Source organism: Bombina bombina, chromosome 7, assembly GCF_027579735.1.
Source record: "Bombina bombina isolate aBomBom1 chromosome 7, aBomBom1.pri, whole genome shotgun sequence".
NCBI classification, from domain to species: Eukaryota; Metazoa; Chordata; class Amphibia; order Anura; family Bombinatoridae; genus Bombina; species Bombina bombina.
In genome coordinates, this window is record NC_069505.1 from 372,059,432 (window position 1) to 372,078,839 (window position 19,408).

At 42.6% G+C, this 19,408-nt stretch overlaps 1 protein-coding gene across 1 annotated transcript in view; it reads left to right on the forward strand.

The window, feature by feature from the left end:
• Positions 1-18,821, forward strand: part of LOC128636374 (extracellular calcium-sensing receptor-like) — a 69,861-nt gene extending 51,040 nt beyond the window's left edge. Inside the window, exons 4-5 of the mRNA XM_053689401.1 lie at positions 335-458; positions 17,905-18,821. Of these exons, the coding sequence (XP_053545376.1) occupies positions 335-458; positions 17,905-18,821 (1,041 nt within the window). The remainder of the gene's footprint in view (positions 1-334; positions 459-17,904) is intronic.
• The last annotated feature ends 587 nt before the right edge of the window (positions 18,822-19,408 follow it).

Sequence of the window (19,408 nt, forward strand, 5' to 3'; positions counted from 1 at the left end):
AGTCTCATACTGTCTAACACAGTCAGTCCAGCCCCAACATACCAGGCAATTCTCTGAACAAGTGAAAAGCACAATTGGGCTAAAAGAAGCTACTCCCAGGTGGTAACCGAGTCATAGAACAAGCTACTGAGCTGTTGTTCATTCCTGGCAGACTGCTTCTCTTTCTGTTTGCCCTTCAATAAAGAATACAAAGAGAATAAAGCAATTATAATAGAAGTAAATTGGAAAGTTGTTTAAAATTGTATCTTTTGTCTTTATCATGAAAGAAAAATTTTGGGTTTCATGTCCCTTTAATGATCCTTTTTAGAAATTAAAATGTATGTTCTTTTCTAAGGTGCCTTCCTCTGTGTGCTGCAAAAGTTGTCTCCCCGGATACAGGAAGGCACAAAGAGAAGGAGAACCACTTTGCTGTTATGATTGTATTCCATGTTCGGATGGCGAAATATCCAACCAGTCTGGTGAGTTAGAAATAAACCAAAATCTGTAGGTTCCATTACCTAATAAATAAATCGTCATAATTTATAAGGAAGAGATACATAATCTTCTCAATAATATGCTTAACATGCAATGTGTAAGTATGTTTATTATTACCAATTTTGAACAGGATAACACATGAAACTCTTTGCTCATAAAAAACAGTGGCAACCCTACAGAATGGTGCACCTATTTTAGTTGCACCGGAGCCCACTTGCCATCTGTACAGTCACTGAACAAAAACACCAGGTTAGTATACTTTATAGTTCCAATGCCTATCACAGCAGAAATTATATACCAGCCTCAGCAAGCTGACGGCATCTCCTGAGAACTTATTAGATGCTTGCCTAGCACTGCACAGCCTGTCTGTTAATTGTATTTCTGGACCATAGAAATCAGATTGAATTTGGGCATATAGATGGACATGCGATGACTGCAGGGGGAGTATGCCTCATTTGAGATCTAATCCAGACTTAACTTGGCTGTAAAGTACATAATCTGATCTGGGTTAGGGTTGTTATTTGCAGGGGGCAGGAATAGGCAAAGTGTCCATACACGGACAATGGTGTCTGTGACTAGCCCTTGCAGTGTCCGCCACAACCTAAGTATATATTGTCTTTCTGATTAACCCCTTAATGACCGGACCATTTTTCAATTTTCTTACCCTTAATGACAATGGCTATTTTTACATTTCTGCAGTGTTTGTGTTTAGCTGTAATTTTCCTCTTACTCATTTACTGTACCCACACATATTATATACCGTTTTTCTCGCCATTAAATGGACTTTCTAAAGATACCATTATTTTCATCATATCTTATAATTTACTAAAAAAAAATAATAAAATATGAGGAAAAAATGGAAAAAAACACACTTTTTCTAACTTTGACCCCCAAAATCTGTTACACATCTACAATCACCAAAAAACACCCATGCTAAATAGTTTCTAAATTTTGTCCTGAGTTTAGAAATACCCAATGTTTACATGTTCTTAGCTTTTTTTGCAAGTTATAGGGCCATAAATACAAGTAGCACTTCGCTATTTCCAAACCACTTTTTTTCAAAATTAGCGCTAGTTACATTGGAACCCTGATATCTGTCAGGAATACCTGAATATCCCTTGACATGTATATATTTTTTGTTAGAAGACAACCCAAAGTATTGATCTAGGCACATTTTGGTATATTTTATTCCACCATTTCACCGCCAAATGCGAGCAAATACAAAAAAAACTTTACATTTTTCACAATTTTAGGTTTCTCACTGAAATTATTTACAAACAGCTTGTGCTATTATGGCACAAATTGTTGTAAAAGCTTCTTTGGGATCCCCTTTGTTCAGAAATAGCAGACTTATATGGCTTTGGCATTGCTTTTTTGTAATTAGAAGGCCGCTAAATGCTGCTGCGCACCACACGTAAATTATGCCCAGCAGTGAAGGGGTTAATTAGGTAGGTTGTAGGGAGCTTGCAGGGTTAATTTTAGCTTTAGGGTAGAGATCAGCCTCCCACCTGACACATCACACCCCCTGATCCCTCCCAAACAGCTCTCTTACCTACACCACCCCACAAATGTCCCCGCCATCTTAAGTACTGGCAGAAAGTCTGCCAGTACTAAATAAAAGGAGTTTTTTTTTTTTTTTTATAAAAAAAATAAAATATTTTAGCTGTGATGGACTCCTGCCTTAGCCCCAACCTCCATGATCCCCAGCTCTCTAACCCTCTCCCCTATCTAATTGCGGCCATCTTGGGTACTGGCAGCTGTCTGCCAGTACCCAATTTGCACAAAAACATATAAGTATTTTCTGCTTTTTTTCTTTTTTGGGGGGTTTTCTGTAGTGTAGCAGCCCCCCACAATACCCCTACCCCCCTCCCCCTCCCAGATCCTTTTATATGATTTAAAAAATATATATATTCCCCCCCCCCCCTCTTCCCTCATTGGTGTCAGTGGCCAGCTAATGCGCGCGCACGCGCACGCGCGCCCCCGCGCGTTCCCGGCACCCGGCGTGCACATTGCACTTCTAGGAACCGGATGCCGGGTAGCGATGGGCCGCCCACCCACCTCCCTGTTGCGCTCCCACCCACCAACGAACTACCGGTGCAGAGAGGGCCACAGAGTGGCCCTCTCTGCATCGGAGTCTTCTAAAAAGGTATTGCAGGATGCCTCCATATGGAGGCATCACTGCAATACCCTGAGAGCTGCTGGAAGCGATTGCGATCGCTTCCAGCACTCTCCTAGACAACTGACGTACCAGGTACGTCCATTGTCATTAACTACTTGTTAATGCATGACGTACCTGGTACGTCAGTTGTCATTAAGGGGTTAAATAATAGGAATAAACAAAACATATGTAGTGTGAGTAAAGTTAGTGGCTTGTCAAGAGACAGCTAGCAATATTGGATGATAAGTTATGGAATAAATAAAGCCTGAGAGAAAAATTGGATGTGTATCTGCATCTGACAGTATAATAACACCCTGCTCTATACAAAGACACAGTAGTGACACTGGCACATGGGTATAGCCAGAGGAGGTCTGGTTATAGAATCAGTGGTATCTACATCAGTATAATAACAGCCAGCACTATATAATGACACAGTAGTGACACTGGCACATGGGTATAGCCAGAGGAGGTCTGGTTATAGAATCAGTGGTATCTACATCAGTATAATAACAGCCAGCACTATATAATGACACAGTAGTGACACATGCGTATAGCCAGACAAGGTCTGGTTATAGGGTCAGTGGTATCTGCATCAGTATAATAACACCCAGCTCTAAATAATGACACAGTAGTGACACTGGCACATGGGTATAGCCAGAGGAGGTCTGGTTATAGGATCAGTGGTATCTGCATCAGTATAATAACACCAAGCGCTATATAATGACACAGTAGTGACACTGGCGCATGTGTATAGCCAGAGGAGGGCTGGTTATAGAATCAGTGGTATCTGCATCAGTTTAATAACACCCAGCATTATACAAAGACACAGAAGTGACACTGGCACATGGGTATAGCCAGAGGAGGTCTGGTTATAGAATCAGTGGTAGCTACATCAGTATAATAACACCCAGCACTATATAATGACACAGTAGTGACACTCACACATGGGTATAGCCAGAGGAGGTCTGGTTATAGAATCAGTGGTATCTACATCAGTATAATAACAGCCAGCACTATATAATGACACAGTAGTGACACTCGCACATGGGTATAGCCAGAGGAGGGCTGGTTATAGGATCAGTGGTATCTGCATCAGTATAATAACACCAAGCACTATACAAAGACACAGTAGTGATACTGGCTCATGGGTATAGCCAGAGGAGGGCTGGTTATAGGATCAGTGGTATCTGCATCAGTATAATACAACCAAGCACTATACAAAGACACAATAGTGACACTGGCTCATGGGTATAGCCAGAGGAGGGCTGGTTATAGGATCAGGGGTATCTACATCAGTATAATAACACCCAGCACTATAAAATGACACAGTAGTGACACTGGCAAATGGATATAGCCTGAGGAGGGCTGGTTATAGGATCAGTGGTATCTGCATCAGTATAATAACACCCAGCACTATATAATGACACAGTAGTGACACAGGCAGTGTAGGGCACAATTGGGCCTGGAGCAAAGCTAAGGGTTAAAGCCGTAGGGAGAGATAGGAGAAGAGGGCTGGCTAGGGAAGTTAGTTGCAACAATGTTGCATGCAAGGGAGGGGCCCACTACTCACCTTAAAAGTGGGGATCATCGGCTTCCTGGCCCTCTTCTTCCTGGAATCCGGTGCAGACGAGTTCTTTCTGTTATTGTTCAGGGTAATTCTTAATTTCTGTGAACAATGCAGCGATCCAGACGATCAAAACTCCCTCCACAGCGCTTCCACGAGTTGGTGTTTGAGAAGCCTGGATCTGGAAAACAGAAAAAACAGATAAGTACACAGGATGACATTGAAGAGCTAGATGACATAATTCCACCTACACAGTACACTACTGAGACTAGGCCTAGTACTAGTAGAACACAGACAAACATTATGAGTCACACAGTTAGCAGGCTAGATATACATGCAGCAGGTGAGGGGGTTGAAGGAGATGATTCAGCCTATGCATCAGTTGCAATGGCTAGGCCCCGTTTTGCCCGTTTCACCCCCTTGTGTGAATGTGGCTCAGCAACAAGGCTTACCTGAGGCAGCGGTCTCCTCTCTTCTTTCTGCGATTCCTCCGTCGGCAGTCTCGGCGGTGTCTTCCATCCTGGCATCATTAGTTCCGGCGATGTCCCCGTTGGGTATGCAGGCTCCTCCGTCGGGTCCTCAAGGTCCTCCGGCGGGTCTTCCGATCCTTCTCCACGCGACTCCGGTGTCCGGTCCTCCAAGCCAGGCCGCAGGTCCTCAGGGTCCAATGGTAAGTGCGCAACCGGAAGTTCCGGTCACGCGCCCATCCACTTCCGGTTCCGGTTTCAGCGTCGGGACTTCAAGGGAACGGTCGCATCCTCTGCAGCTCCGTGAAGGTGAGCATCATGAGAAGATGTCGGCCGGGGGTGGGTTATGGGGCCGAAGGGGTCCTCAGGTTCGGCAAAGGAAGGCACCATCACGCATTACTACCAGATTGCAATTTACTGGCATGGGGTCTCCAGATACACTTAGCGGGGGCATGCACAGAGGCCTTAAAAGTAGGAGGGGGGTTTCAACGAGAGCTAATAGACTAAACCCCTTGGGTAGGGGCATGTTAGCGAGAACCAGGGCGATAGTTCATCAACCAGGTTACCATTCAGGAGGGCTAATAAGTGCAATTGAACCGCAGGGTCAGCACGCCCAGGCTCAGGGACAATTTAATGTTGCGAGCCAACATAATGCTCAGGGTCAGGTTAATGCTGCGCTTCAACATAACGCTCAGGGGCAAGTTAATGTTGCGCTTCAGCATAATAGGGCAGATTCTCAGCAAAGTAGGGCAGATTCTCAGCAAAGTAGCGTGCCATAGCACACAGTCAGTGGCGCACCTAGCTTCACAAATGTGCACGGTCACAATATGAATGCACACGCTGTGGCACAGTTGGGGGTTTCTAGTGTGAATGCACAAGCTGATCCTCTGAGTGTTTCGGATGTGAGGGTAAGAAATGTTGCAAATGATGCTATGAATGTGATATCAACTTCACGGTCAAATGAGCTAAGGGACACTTCTGCTTCATTGGTTCAGTTACAAGGTAGGAGTGTGAATGAGGGGCATGGGACATTGGGCCAGGATTCTAGTAGGGCACGTAGCACTAGTAGTACTCTCAGTTTGTCAAGGGCAAATGAAATAGGGCATGCAAGCATAAACACAAATACTAGGTCAGGCTTGGGTCCTATTAACCCTCCCTTTGTCGGTGTCCGTAGTGCTCGCAACCTTTTTTCTTTTTTGCAGAACGCATCACAAGTGGATCCAAACATGGAACCGCAGCAAGTGGATAGGCCTTCGGCTTCGGCTGTTACTCCTCAGGAGCAGGCGGATGCACAGCAGCGTGAAAACACGGCTACTTCCTTACAGCGAGATGATGGGGCTGTTCCTGGTCCTTCTACTTCTGGTCTGGAGTCTCAGGACAGTGCAGTGGCCATTCCTGGTAAGCCCTCTACATTTATACATGACCGACATGACCAGGTTGACTCATCCCTTTCAGAATCAGAGTGTGACAGTGACACTTCACTTGGGCTAAGGGGTAAGGGTCAAAAGCGCATGTTTGCAATGGTAAAGAAAATGTGGCAGGTAATGCAGTCAGGTGCGGTTGGGAACATGGCACAGGCGCAGCTTGCGATAGGTCCTCCAGAATCTTTGCAGAGCAACACTATCACGGGGGACAAGCGTCCGCCAATTAACTTAATTCCGGAAAGGAAAGTGGCCTTACACGGCGATTCCTTCCCCTCTTACACTCCCTCCTTGCATGGTCATTTGAAGCCAAGAACCATTAGAAAAATACAGCTGGGCAAATATGTGAATATATTTGAATTATCTGCTGAAGCTTGTAGACAGCGAGAGAAAAGTGCTGACGGTACTGGACCTAAAAGGTTCAAGCGTCCTGAAACTTTTGAGGAGTGGCTAATTTGCTTTAGGGTTTTCGCCTCCTGCTACCTGGAGAAATACCCGAGCCAATGCCATGCTATCCTCAAATACACTGATAATATACATTGGATTCAGAGGAAGTTTGCTGAGGGGGCTTGGAGAGAGTATGATGCGGAGTTTCGGCAAAAGATGGCGGGTAATCCTGTGCTCACCTTTGATACAACCGACTCACATCTTTGGCAACGCCTCGGCCCGCAGGGGTCACCCTCCTCCTCCACCCCCTCTAGCAATCAGTCCTTTCGGGCTTCCAAAACGAAGCGCAGGGGAGGTACCTGTTGGGCATTTCAGGATAATAAATGCGACAGAGGTAATTTGTGTGCGTTCAGGCACGTATGCAGATACTGTGCCGGCTCACACGCTGGGAGCGAATGTGCCAGAAAGAAGGATTCAACATCCGGTAGAGCACAGAACAAGCTCTCTCTTGTTGCTAAAGGCCCCAACACCGGTGAAGGTGCACGCCCTTGAGCCATGGCTTAGGGTGTACCCAGATTCGCGCGCAGCGTCTTTAATTTTTCAAGGCTTTACGGAAGATTTTCATATACCGGTGACGAAAGCCATTAAAGGTTCTAGAGGCTATCGTAACCTCAAATCAGCTTACCAACACCCTTCGGTTGTTAGGGACAAGCTGGATAAGGAAATCTCAATGGGCCGGGTAGTGGGTCCTTTTCCTTCACCCCCTTTGCCGAATCTGGTCATTTCACCACTGGGTGTGGTACCCAAGAAGGAATTGGGGAAATTCCATCTAATACACCACCTATCCCACCCTAGGGGCTATTCAGTCAATGATGCTATTGACCCGGAACTCAGCTCAGTGCGATATCAATCTTTTGATAGCGCCCTGGACTTGGTGCGGGGGGTGGGTGCTGGCGCCTTGTTGGCAAAGCTGGATATTGAATCCGTCTTTCGCCTACTGCCCTTGCACCCTTCATCATTTTATTTGATGGGTTGCAAATTTCAAAAGGGGTTTTTACGTAGATAGGTGCTTGCCTATGGGCTGCGCAATCTCTTGCGCCTTATTTGAAACCTTTAGTACATTTTTGCACTGGGTTTTGGAGCAACAGGCGGTTAATAACCGCATTGCACACTATCTGGACGATTTCCTCTTGGTGGGGAGTCCGGGAACTAATGAATGTCAGCAACGGATGGAATCCATGAGAATCCTGATGTTGCAATTCGGTGTCCCATTAGCTGAAGACAAGACTGAGGGCCCGGGTACTTGCATTACGTTCCTGGGTATCGAAATCGATACCGTGGACAGAATTTGTAGGCTGCCTTCTGGCAAAGTCCAGGACATGCTTGAGGCGGTTGAAGCGGCTGTTTCCATGGTAACCATTACGCTTAGGCAGCTACAGTCATTACTTGGCCTTCTGAATTTTGCAGGCAGAGTTATCCCCATGGGGAGAGTTTTCAATCGGAGATTGGAGGCTAAGTTGAAGGGCAAACTCAGACCTTCTGAAAAAATTTGGATTTTAGAAGGCATGAGAGCTGACCTGCGAGTCTTGAAGACATTTCAGGATTTCAATGGGATTCAATTATGGCGATCTGAACCCATTTCCAGTCAGTTGTTGCATTTATTTACTGATGCCGCAGGGTCAAAGGGTTATGGGGCATATTTCCGAGGGGAATGGAGTGCAGGCCCTTGGACGCTAGAATGGTCAGCCAGGGGCTTAACACATAACCTTACCCTTTTGGAGCTTTTCCCTATCGTTTTGGCGGTTGAACTTTGGGGCAACAAATTCGCAAACAGGACGATTAATTTCTGGACAGATAATCTCAGTGTCGTCCACGCGGATCCGGGTAATTCGAAATTTGTGCGTCAAGTTGTTAAAGGTTGGGGAAAGCTCCAACCACAACAAAAGGACTCTAGGGAGCCTATCACGCATGACCGGCTCGAGCGGCTGGTGGACGCTTTGCCGGATATCTGCGCAACGCATTATGAGTTTTTGTTATTCAGGGCCGCGTTTTTATTAGCTTATTCGGCAGCGCTTCGTATAAGTGAGCTCGTGGCGCCTTCTAAGTCCTGCACTGACAAGGGCCTTCAGTTTGGCCACGTCAGGGCGGGAGCGGATTCACTTTTAATTTATTTGCCAAGATCCAAGACTGATCAAGAAGGCAAAGGGGCATGGATACCTATATCTCAGTCCAACGGTCACTGCTGCCCGGTAAGGGCGGTGAACCAGTTTTTAGAACAAAGGCCAGCGGAACAGGGCCCTTTGTTAATCCACGCGAACCGGACTTCTCTATCTTTGTTCCAGTTCCGTAGGGTGCTTGCGAGGGCTGCTGCGCATGCAGGATTGGACGTGTCGAAAATAGCCCCCCATTCTTTCCGCATAGGGGCAGCTACTAATGACGCGCTGCAGGGTTCTTCCGTGGAAGCCATTTACCATCTGGGTAGATGGCGTTCCAATAAGTTTAAGGGTTACATTCCACCAGTTGTTGAATAATGTGTTAATTGATTAGTGTTCATTTTCAGTACTAATCACATGTGTCTTTACAGGACCTGTCAGCGGCGCTAAAAGGATATGGATCATGGGGCACTCCTATGTGCATTGGGCCTCCATCCGTAGTTCGGCCCTTCCGGGGGGGCAGAATTTAGGTTTTCCTTTCACCCAAGTGTCAATTAGATGGTTAGGGGAGAGAGGGATGTGTTGGCCAGCGCTTCCATCACGTATCTCGGAGGCCCTAGTACACTGGGGTAAACCTCATGTGATAATCCTACATTTAGGAGGCAACGATTTGGGCGCCATTCCTGTCTTGGAGCTTATCAAAATCATGCAAGCGGATATCGCATGGATCAGAGCTCGCATTCCGAACGTGTTGGTCGGTTGGTCCAATATAGTTCCCAGGTTGGAATGGCGTCACATGTCTTCCCACAGCGCCGCTTATAAAGTTAGGAAGAAGATAAATTATTCAGTTGCTAGAACCGTCACAGGTAATGGGGGATTCGTGGTTAAACACGAATCTCTAACAGCCGACAAGGTCCATTACTATAGGAAGGATAGGGTACATTTGGAGACAGTTGCCCTAGATATTTTTATAAAGGATATCCGTAAGGCCATAGTAACCCTCCTGTAAGTCCGGTTGGGTTGTGTTTGTCCTTTATCGGTGGCGGCACAGTTATCATTTTAATTCTATCTGGTGGCAGGAGGTAACGGCCCTGTTGCCTTGGAAAGGGTGAACAGGGGGAGTGATGACCAGTCTAAAAGTGTGAGGGGTGGATAGCCTCAAGTGCACGTGAGGTGCCCCTCCTTCCCCTTGTGGGTGGGTCACGTGATCTCATTAACCCCTTAGTAGCAATTTTCTATGAGCAGAGGTCCCGCTCTGCTGCAGTTTCCGTTTGGGCCGTTTACCTTCTGCTGTGCCGGGTTGTCATTATAGCAATTCGTTCAGCCGCCATCTGACCTTGTTGGTTACCATAGTTACTTAGTTAGTTAATAAATGTTTAACCTGTGACGGTTAAAATTTTACCCATAAAAAGTTGTTGTATTTTTATTTCATTATAGAGTAAGTGTTTTTATATTCCTTTCTACGGCTAGCGACCGGTAGGCATTTAATCCCTTAAGGCAGTGTAGGGCACAATTGGGCCTGGAGCAAAGCTAAGGGTTAAAGCCGTAGGGAGAGATAGGAGAAGAGGGCTGGCTAGGGAAGTTAGTTGCAACAATGTTGCATGCAATGGAGGGGCCCACTACTCACCTTAAAAGTGGGGATCATCAGCTTCCTGGCCCTCTTCTTCCTGGAATCCGGTGCAGACGAGTTCTTTCCCCTCCCTCCCTTCCCTGTTATAAGATGGCTTCCAAATTTAATTTATTGTACTAGGTGCTAAGTATGCCTTCTCAGGCTAATTTAGTAGCCACATTGTCGATTGAACATTACCAAATTTAACTTTTATCCCCTAGTTGGCGACAGGTATGCCTATTCAGGCTAACTTTGTCAGCCTCTTTAGTTATTGGCCTACCACATCCGGTCTACCTGGCTTCTGGCGGCTGAGTAGCGGATCCCCTTTTTAGGGGGTAGTCCTTATTTCCATACCCGCTTGGCAGGAGGTAACGGCCCTGTTGCCTTGGAAAGGGTGAACAGGGGGAGTGATGACCAGTCTAAAAGTGTGAGGGGTGGATAGCCTCAAGTGCACGTGAGGTGCCCCTCCTTCCCCTTGCGGGTGGGTCACGTGATCTCATTAACCCCTTAGTAGCAATTTTCTATGAGCAGAGGTCCCGCTCTGCTGCAGTTTCCGTTTGGGCCGTTTACCTTCTGCTGTGCCGGGTTGTCATTATAGCAATTCGTTCAGCCGCCATCTGACCTTGTTGGTTACCATAGTTACTTAGTTAGTTAATAAATGTTTAACCTGTGACGGTTAAAATTTTACCCATAAAAAGTTGTTGTGTTTTTATTTCATTATAGAGTAAGTGTTTTTATATTCCTTTCTACGGCTAGCGACCGGTAGGCATTTAATCCCTTATGGCTCATGGGTATAGCCAGAGGAGGGCTGGTTATAGAATCAGTGGTATCTGCATCAGTATAATAACACCCAGCACTATAAAATAATGTTTTTATTTTCAAATGTACCTTGGTGTCTGTACTTTAGAAAATGTCCACCACAGCCTTTGTCTATGCCTATCCCTGGCAAGGGGCTTGGGTTGTTAGTTGCAGGAGCTTAGGGTAATTGCAGGGGGTCAGGGTTGTTAATTGCAGGGGGTTGGGGTGTTAGTCACAGGGGCTTTGGGTTGTTAATTGCAGAAGATTAGGGTAATTGCAGGAGTTAGTGCGGTTGTTAATTGAAGAGGTTTAGGGTTTTTAATTGCAGCAGAGGTTAAAGTTGTTAATTGCAGGTGGTTAAGGTTATTGATTGCATGGGTTTAGGGCTGTTAATTGCAGGAAGTAGGGCTGTTAATTTCAGGGGTTTATTATTGTTAGTTGCAGGGGGTTAGGGATGGGTTATTAAGTTATTAGAGTTAGGGTTCCTGTTAATTTCAGGGTGATAGGGTTGTTGGGTGATTTATTGTTGTGTATTAAGATTTGCCTATATTTCTATTACTGGTTTGTGATCCTTTTTCTGTTCTGTAGAGTTTTTGTTTTAACTTTTTTCCGTACTTCTCTGCATCAATAACGAAAGAGGATGTATTGGTGATATTTGGACAATATATCAACATTATGAGCAATCAAGTTGGTTAATATCCATTGCTTCATTTCAGTGTCTGTTCCAAGTTTTATGCTATTTCTTACCTGTTTGTTTTTATCTGTATATATGCTGTTGTTTGAAAGGCTTTCAAAGCAGTGAATTGAAAATGCAAAGGTATAGTAAGGTCAATAAATGCATTTCAGTTTTAAATAGAATCATGTTTGCAGATTATTTCTTCTAATAAAAGTTACTGTTTTTCAGTGGCATATACGCATATGCTACATGTGACAAGAGCACCATGTCTGCTCAGAGAGCTTATGGGAGTAAATTGAGTCAGTGAGGACTGCTGACTCTCTGAAAATGTATGGTTTTTGAAAGCTGGTGCAAGGAGCTATTATAGCATATGTGTGTATGCTGCTTGAAAACAGTAATAACTTTTACTAGAAGCATTTTTAATAATAGAAGGATATTGCAAAAAATGCTTCTATTGAAGTACTCCCCTTAGAAGTCTATTATGTGATATCCAGATATTAGCACATCCTTGGCTTTTGCTAGATCACTAACATTTTACTTTCCACTTGTAATATGAATGTAAAAATGGAAGACCTATGGATTGCACTCCATAGCGCAACAATTTTTATGCTCCACTTTTACTCTAGGCCTTTGTGTATAAACTGCATGTTTACTTTTGATGCCAAAATGCATAACTTTGTATTTATCTAGCTTGAATTTCATCTGCCACTTGCCTGCCCAGTCTCCAATACAGAAGTAACATCCTATTCAGACTGTATTACATTGCTTAACCCCTTAAGGACCAAGGATGTACGCCACACGTCCTCAAAAAAAATACACTTAATGACCGAGGACGTGTGGCGTACGTCCTTGGTCTGGAAAGCAGCTGGAAGCGATCCTGCTCGCTTCCAGCTGCTTTCCGGTTATTGCAGGGCGGGCGCGTGCATGGGGCGGGAGCGGGAGGGAACCGCTACACTACAGAAAAATAAAGTTTAAAAAGTACATCAAAATAACTTTTTGAAAGCTGTAAATAACAGCTAAGAGATGTGGAAGGGGTGGGGGGTTGATCTTGGGGGGGGGAAGCTACACTGCAGAAAAGGGTTTTTTTTTTTAAAAAAAGGCACATTTTTTCACTAAACTGGGTACTGGCAGACAGCTGCCAGTACCCAAGATGGCGCCTATTAAGGCAGAGGGGGAGGGTTAGAGAGCTCTTTGGTGGGGGATCAGTAAGGCTGGGGGCTAAGGGGGGATCCTACACAGCAGCATATGTAAATATGCTAAAAAAAAAACACAAAAAAAGCCCAAATATAGCTTTTATTTTAGTACTGGCAGAGTTTCTGCCAGTACTTAAGATGGCGGGGACAATTGGGGGGTGGGGGAGGGAAGAGAGCTGTTTGGGAGAGATCAGGGGGTCTCATGTTTCAGGTGGGAGGCTGAGCTCTACACTAAAGCTAAAATTAACCCTGCAAGCTCCCTACAAGCTACATAATTAACCCCTTCACTGCTAGCCATAATACACGTGTGAAATGCAGCGGCATTTGGCGGCCTTCTAATTACCAAAAAGCAACGCCAAAGCCATATATGTCTGCTATTTCTGAACAAAGGGGATCCCAGAGAAGCATTTACAACCATTTGTGCCATAATTGCACAAGCTGTTTGTAAATGATTTCAGTGAGAAACCTAAAATTGTGAAAAATTTAACGTTTTTTTTAATTTGATCGCATTTGGCGGTGAAATGGTGGCATGAAATATACCAAAATGGGCCTAGATCAATACTTGGGGTTGTCTACTACACTACACTAAAGCTAAAATTAACCCTAGAAGCTCCCTACATGCTCCATAATTAACCCCTTCACTGCTGGGCATAATACACGTGTAGTGCGCAGTGGCATTTAGCAGCCTTCTAATTACTAAAAAGCAACGCCAAAGCCATATATGTCTGCTATTTCTGAACAAAGGGGATCCCAGAGAAGAATTTACAACCATTTAAGCCATAATTGCACAAGCTGTTTGTAAATAATTTCAGTGAGAAACCAAAAGTTTGTGAAAAAATTTGTAAAAAAGTGAATGATTTTTTGTATTTAATCGCATTTGGCGGTGAAATGGTGGCATGAAATATACCAAAATGGGCCTAGATCAATACTTTGGGATGTCTACTAAAAAAAATTATATACATGTCAATGGATATTCAGAGATTCCTGAAAGATATTAGTGTTCTAATGTAACTAGCGCTAATTTTGAAAAATAATGGTTTGGAAATAGCAAAGTGCTACTTGTATTTATGGCCCTATAACTTACAAAAAAAGCAAAGAAGATGTAAACATTGGGTATTTCTAAACTCAGGACAAAATTTAGAAACTATTTAGCACGGGTGTTTTTTGGTGGTTGTAGATGTGTAACAGATTTTGGGGGTCAAAGTTAGAAAAAGTGTGTTTTTTTCAATTTTTTCCTCATATTTTATAATTTTTTTATAGTAAATTATAAGATATGATGAAAATAATGGTATCTTTAGAAATTCCATTTAATGGCGAGAAAAACGGTATATAATATGTGTGGGTACAGTAAATGAGTAAGATGAAAATTACAGCTAAACACAAACACCGCAAAAATGTAAAAATAGCCTTGGTCCCAAACGGACAGAAAATGGAAAAGTGCTGTGGTCATTAAGGGGTTAATTTGTATCATCTGTAAACACTGACACTTCTCGTTTAATGCCAATATAAATAAACAGATTTAAGAGAACAGAACCTTGATCCACTCCACTAGCGTCCTTTTCCCAACTTGTGAATATTCCATTAACACAGCTCTCTGCATTCTATCCTTAAAGAGACAGTTAAGTCATAATTAGACATTTATGATTTAGACAGAGTATACAATTTTACACAACTTTCAAGTTTACTTCTATTATTTAATTGTCTTACTTCTCTTGTTATCCTTTGCTGAAAGGATTATCTAGGAAAGCTCAGCATCAGCAAAGAACCTAGGTTCTAGCTGCTGATTGGTGGCTGAATATATATACCCATTGTCATTGGCTCACCCATGTGTTCAGTTAGAAACCAGTAGTGCATTGCTTCTTCTTCAATAAATTATATCAACAGAATGAAGCAAATTTGATAATAGAAGTAAATTGGAAATTTGTTTAAAATTGTATGTTCTACCTAAATAGTGAAATAAATATTTAGGGTTTCATGTCCCTTTAAGTTCAGTTTTCAATCCAAGAACAAGTATATTCTTCTACACTAATATCTCTTAATTTACACAATAATCTTCATTGTAAAACTATATTAAATACTTTAGAAAAATATAACTAGATTACCTCCACTTTTACATTACATATACTTTTACTGACTTCCTCATAGTAAGTAATCAGGCTAGGATCTATCCTTCATAAATCCATATTTACTTCCATTAATAATATTGTTGTTTAAAATGTATTCCTGAAGATTTTCTCTGAATATTTTTTAAAATAATTTCCCTAAGGCAGCCGTTAAGCTCACAGGTCTGTTTTTTCCTGACGGATCTTTTGATCCCAAAATGCCAAAGATTATAGAGTTTGACAGACATAAAATCATACTTTTGCATCAGCAAGGCCACTCTCAAAGGGAAATCAGCAAACTAACTGTATACTAAAGATGTGATCTTCAAGCTGTTATAAGAAATTTGAAGAATCAGGAGAGGTCAAGGATAAAAAAAATGACTGGAAGGCCAATAAAACATTCAAAATCTGTTGAGAAGTTTCTCAGAGTTTCTTCTTTGAGAGACCAAAAGAAGTCCAGCAAGGACCTGGCTCAGCATCTGGCAGCTTCATCTGGATGGCCAAGTTGACCCTTCTACAATCCGAAGCTTGATCAGAAATGGTCTTTGTGGAAGGGTAGCAGCCAAGAAATCACTTTTTCAGAAGGGGAACAGGGTGAAAAGGCTAAGATATGCTAAAGCTATCAAATATTGGAATGGAGATAAGTGGGGAAAAGTATTATGTAGTGACAAATCCAAGTTTGAAATTTTGGGATCCAATCATCCACAATATGTGAGAAGAATTGAAGAGAGAATGATTGCCTGCGGCCTTCAGTGAAACATGGTGGAGGGTCTATCCTGATTTGGGGCTGCATTTCTGCCAGTGGTGTCAGCGATATTGTCCAAATTGATGGGATCATGAATGCTGAAAAGTACAGACAGGCAGTGGCGGCTCGTGGACTATTCAAATGGGGGTTCACAAGGGATGAACTAGGCTTATATATATATATATATTTATTATTTATTTAATTTTTTTGCTTAAAGCAATTATCAATAGAACATCCATTTCCATTTAAGTCAGTTTAAACTTGTCACTAAAAAGAAGTGTGAACAGCAGACACTTTACTCACTGGACACTTTTTCGCTGTATTAATTTTTTTAACACGTGAGGCATCTTCATGAAATGTACTTTACAGAGAGGAAACAACAGACACATGGTGTTATATAGGCAGTCTCTACAGGACATAAACATTTGGTATCAAATATGCAAAAGAACTAACAACATATATTGCAGGGAATACTTAGACAGGATGTCAGATCAAACATACCTATAAAATGCCAGGACTTCCTGCGTCCGTAGGGCAGGCAACCAGCATGGTGGTCTGACTCGTAGCCAACCAGAGGGGTACATATTGAAAAGTTCTCAAAGTCCAGCACCTGGGATCCAAGGTGTGCAATCACAGGGGCACTGCAAAATACCCCCAGTAAATGTAACAAGAGATAGTAGTCGCACCACCAAGTTCAATGAATAGTTTTCTTTATTGAGCCAAGATCAAAAAATCAGCAACGTTTCGGACACAAGACTTGTGTCCGAAACGTTGCTGATTTTTTGATCTTGGCTCAATAAAGAAAACTATTCATTGAACTTGGTGGTGCGACTACTATCTCTTGTTACAGAGGGGTACATATGCCATCACACACACACAGATATGTTTGTTTGCTCTTCTCCCAGTTATTGCACAGCCAGCCACTATATAGAATCAGATCTTCCCTTGCACAATCTGGAAACATAGCCGGGAAACTGACAGCCAGCCTATCCAATCACATCATTACTGATCTCTTTTCCCCAATCAACGGAGTCCGGGACTTAAAAGCTGTCATCACAGCTCCACCCATTAGCACACACACAGCTCTTAGTGTGCGAGTGTCACGTCACAGCTGTCTCTCACTCACAGACTAAGAGCTGTAAGGTTAGCAAGCCTATGGGCTGGGCTGTAGGTGGCGCTGCAGTCAATGCAGGCTGACAATGGAAAGGGATTTTGCCTATAATTCTATGTATCGCACATGCTGTGCTGTGTGATAGATAGAAGTAAACACGGCAATGTTTGTTTTTTAGGTACACAGCACTGCAGTGGAGCCTGGAGGATTTTTATTTATTTATTGAGCCAAACAGGTTTAATATTGTATTAAATCCAAAAAGGTTTAAAATTTTAATTTGTTTTTTTATTTCTCACTATTTTTTTTTTGTTCAGCAGGGCCAGGGGGGTTCAGCAGGGTCAGGGGGTCTCAGGGGGTTCATGTACTCAAGTGCTCCTATATAGGAGCCTCCACTGCAGACAGGTTTTATTTCATCATGCCATTCCTTCTGCAAAGTGCCAGATTGGGAATAGTTTTATTTTTCAGCATGATAACGATTAAAAGCACACTACTAATGCAGTAAATTCTTGTTTAAAAAGAAAAAAAGCTGATAAAACACTGACAGTCATGGACTGGCCTCCACAGAATCCAGACCTGAATATTATAGATGCAGTATGGGATCAGCTGGGCAGAGAAATAAGTAAAAGACAACCTAACAACCTGAATCTAAAGAAGAACTCTGGGAATTGCTGAAAGAAGCCTGGTATAATATGCCAGAAGATTACTTCAGGACTGTCTCCCCAAAAGAGTTCAAGATGCACTTAGTGCCAAGGGAGGTCACACTAAATACTGACTTTCACCTGATTTTGTTCTGAAAATTGTGGGGTTTTATATTTTGTGTAGATATTTCCTGTATTTTCTGTTTGTATCTTAATAAAGAGACCAAAAAATAAATATGTATGGTCATTAAAACTTTGCTAAAACAACAAATGGTGGCCTAAGACTTTGCACAGTACTGTATATATATCATATTAACAGGCTAACCTCTCAATACATTATTTTATCTAGCATTAATTTAGTGTTTAATGTTCCATTAACATTTAATTGATTCTTCATTATTTCTACAGATGCAACCGAATGCCTCCGATGTTCAGAAGATCAGTGGTCAGATGATAATAAAATGAAGTGCATCCCGAAAGTAATTGAGTTTTTATCATATGAAGATCCACTTGGCATTGCTATATTCAGTGCGTCTAGTGTCTGTTGTCTAATTACGTTTTCTGTAATCTGCATTTTTATCCGATACCACAATACCCCACTGGTCAAAGCCAATAACAGGAGTCTGAGTTACTTACTTCTTGTGGCTCTCATTCTCTGCTTTTTCTGTTCATTTCTCTTTATTGGACGACCTTCAAAGATAACTTGTCTCATTCGTCAGTCGATTTTTGGAACAATATTTTCTCTGTGTGTTTCTTGTATCTTTGCAAAAACAATTACAGTAGTTATTGCTTTTAATGCAACAAAACCTAATAGTGCTCTAAGAAAATGGGTAGGATCCTTAATTCCAAATTCTATCATATTTATTGGCTCCAGCATTCAAATCTTAATTTGCATTTTTTGGGTTATATTTTACCCTTCCTTTCCAGAGCGAAACATGAAAGTTACAAAAGATAAAATAACTATAGAATGTAAAGATCAGTCAAGCATATTTTTTTATTTAATGTTGGGCTTTTTGGGTTTTTTAGCTTTTCTGACACTTATAGTTGCATTTTTGGCAAGGAAATTACCCGATGGCTTTAATGAGACTAAATTTATTACATTCAGTATGCTGGTTTTCACAAGTGTATGGATATCATTTATTCCTGCTTATGTTAGTACTAAAGGCAAATATATGGTTGCAGTGGAAATATTTGCCATTTTATCATCCAGCTTTGGACTTTTATGTTGTATTTTTGCACCTAAGTGTCACATAATTATTCTTAAACCTCAAATGAATAGCAGAGAATACTTGATATCAAGATTTCATCTGTCAGGTAAACAATAACATAGTAAACATTATAATGCTGGTTCATTTTATTTTAAAGGGCCATAATAGTACAAAATGGCATTTTGTAATCCATTAGAGCTTGTCATTTTGAGATTATTGACCATAGACTACTGTATGTACAAAGAGGTTAAACACGCACTCGGGACTCACAAAACACTGCTGGTTCTGAGTAGAATATACCACTGATCCAATCAGCAGTTCTAGTCACAGAGCTGAGCCATGTGACTAGCAGGGCCGGACTGGGGAATCAGACCGGCCCTGGAAATTTGTATAGACCGGCCCAGCCACGCCCCCTCCAGCCAAACCACGCCCCTCCAACCCAGCCATGCCCCATCCAACCCAGCCCATACAAATTCTAAAACTTGCCACTCAGAAATAATGCTGCAGTGTTCCCCTCCCTGTTTTATTAAAATATAAGTACCGTACCAATGACAAAGCGCAGGGGGCATCAGGTAATGCAGCAGGTAGGGAGTGAGGAGGAGCGCAGGGGGCATCAGGTAATTATGCAGCAGGCAGGGGGTGAGTGGAGAAAAGTATGATATGTGGGATAGGAGCAGAGATGTGAAATGGCTTTAAAAACATCA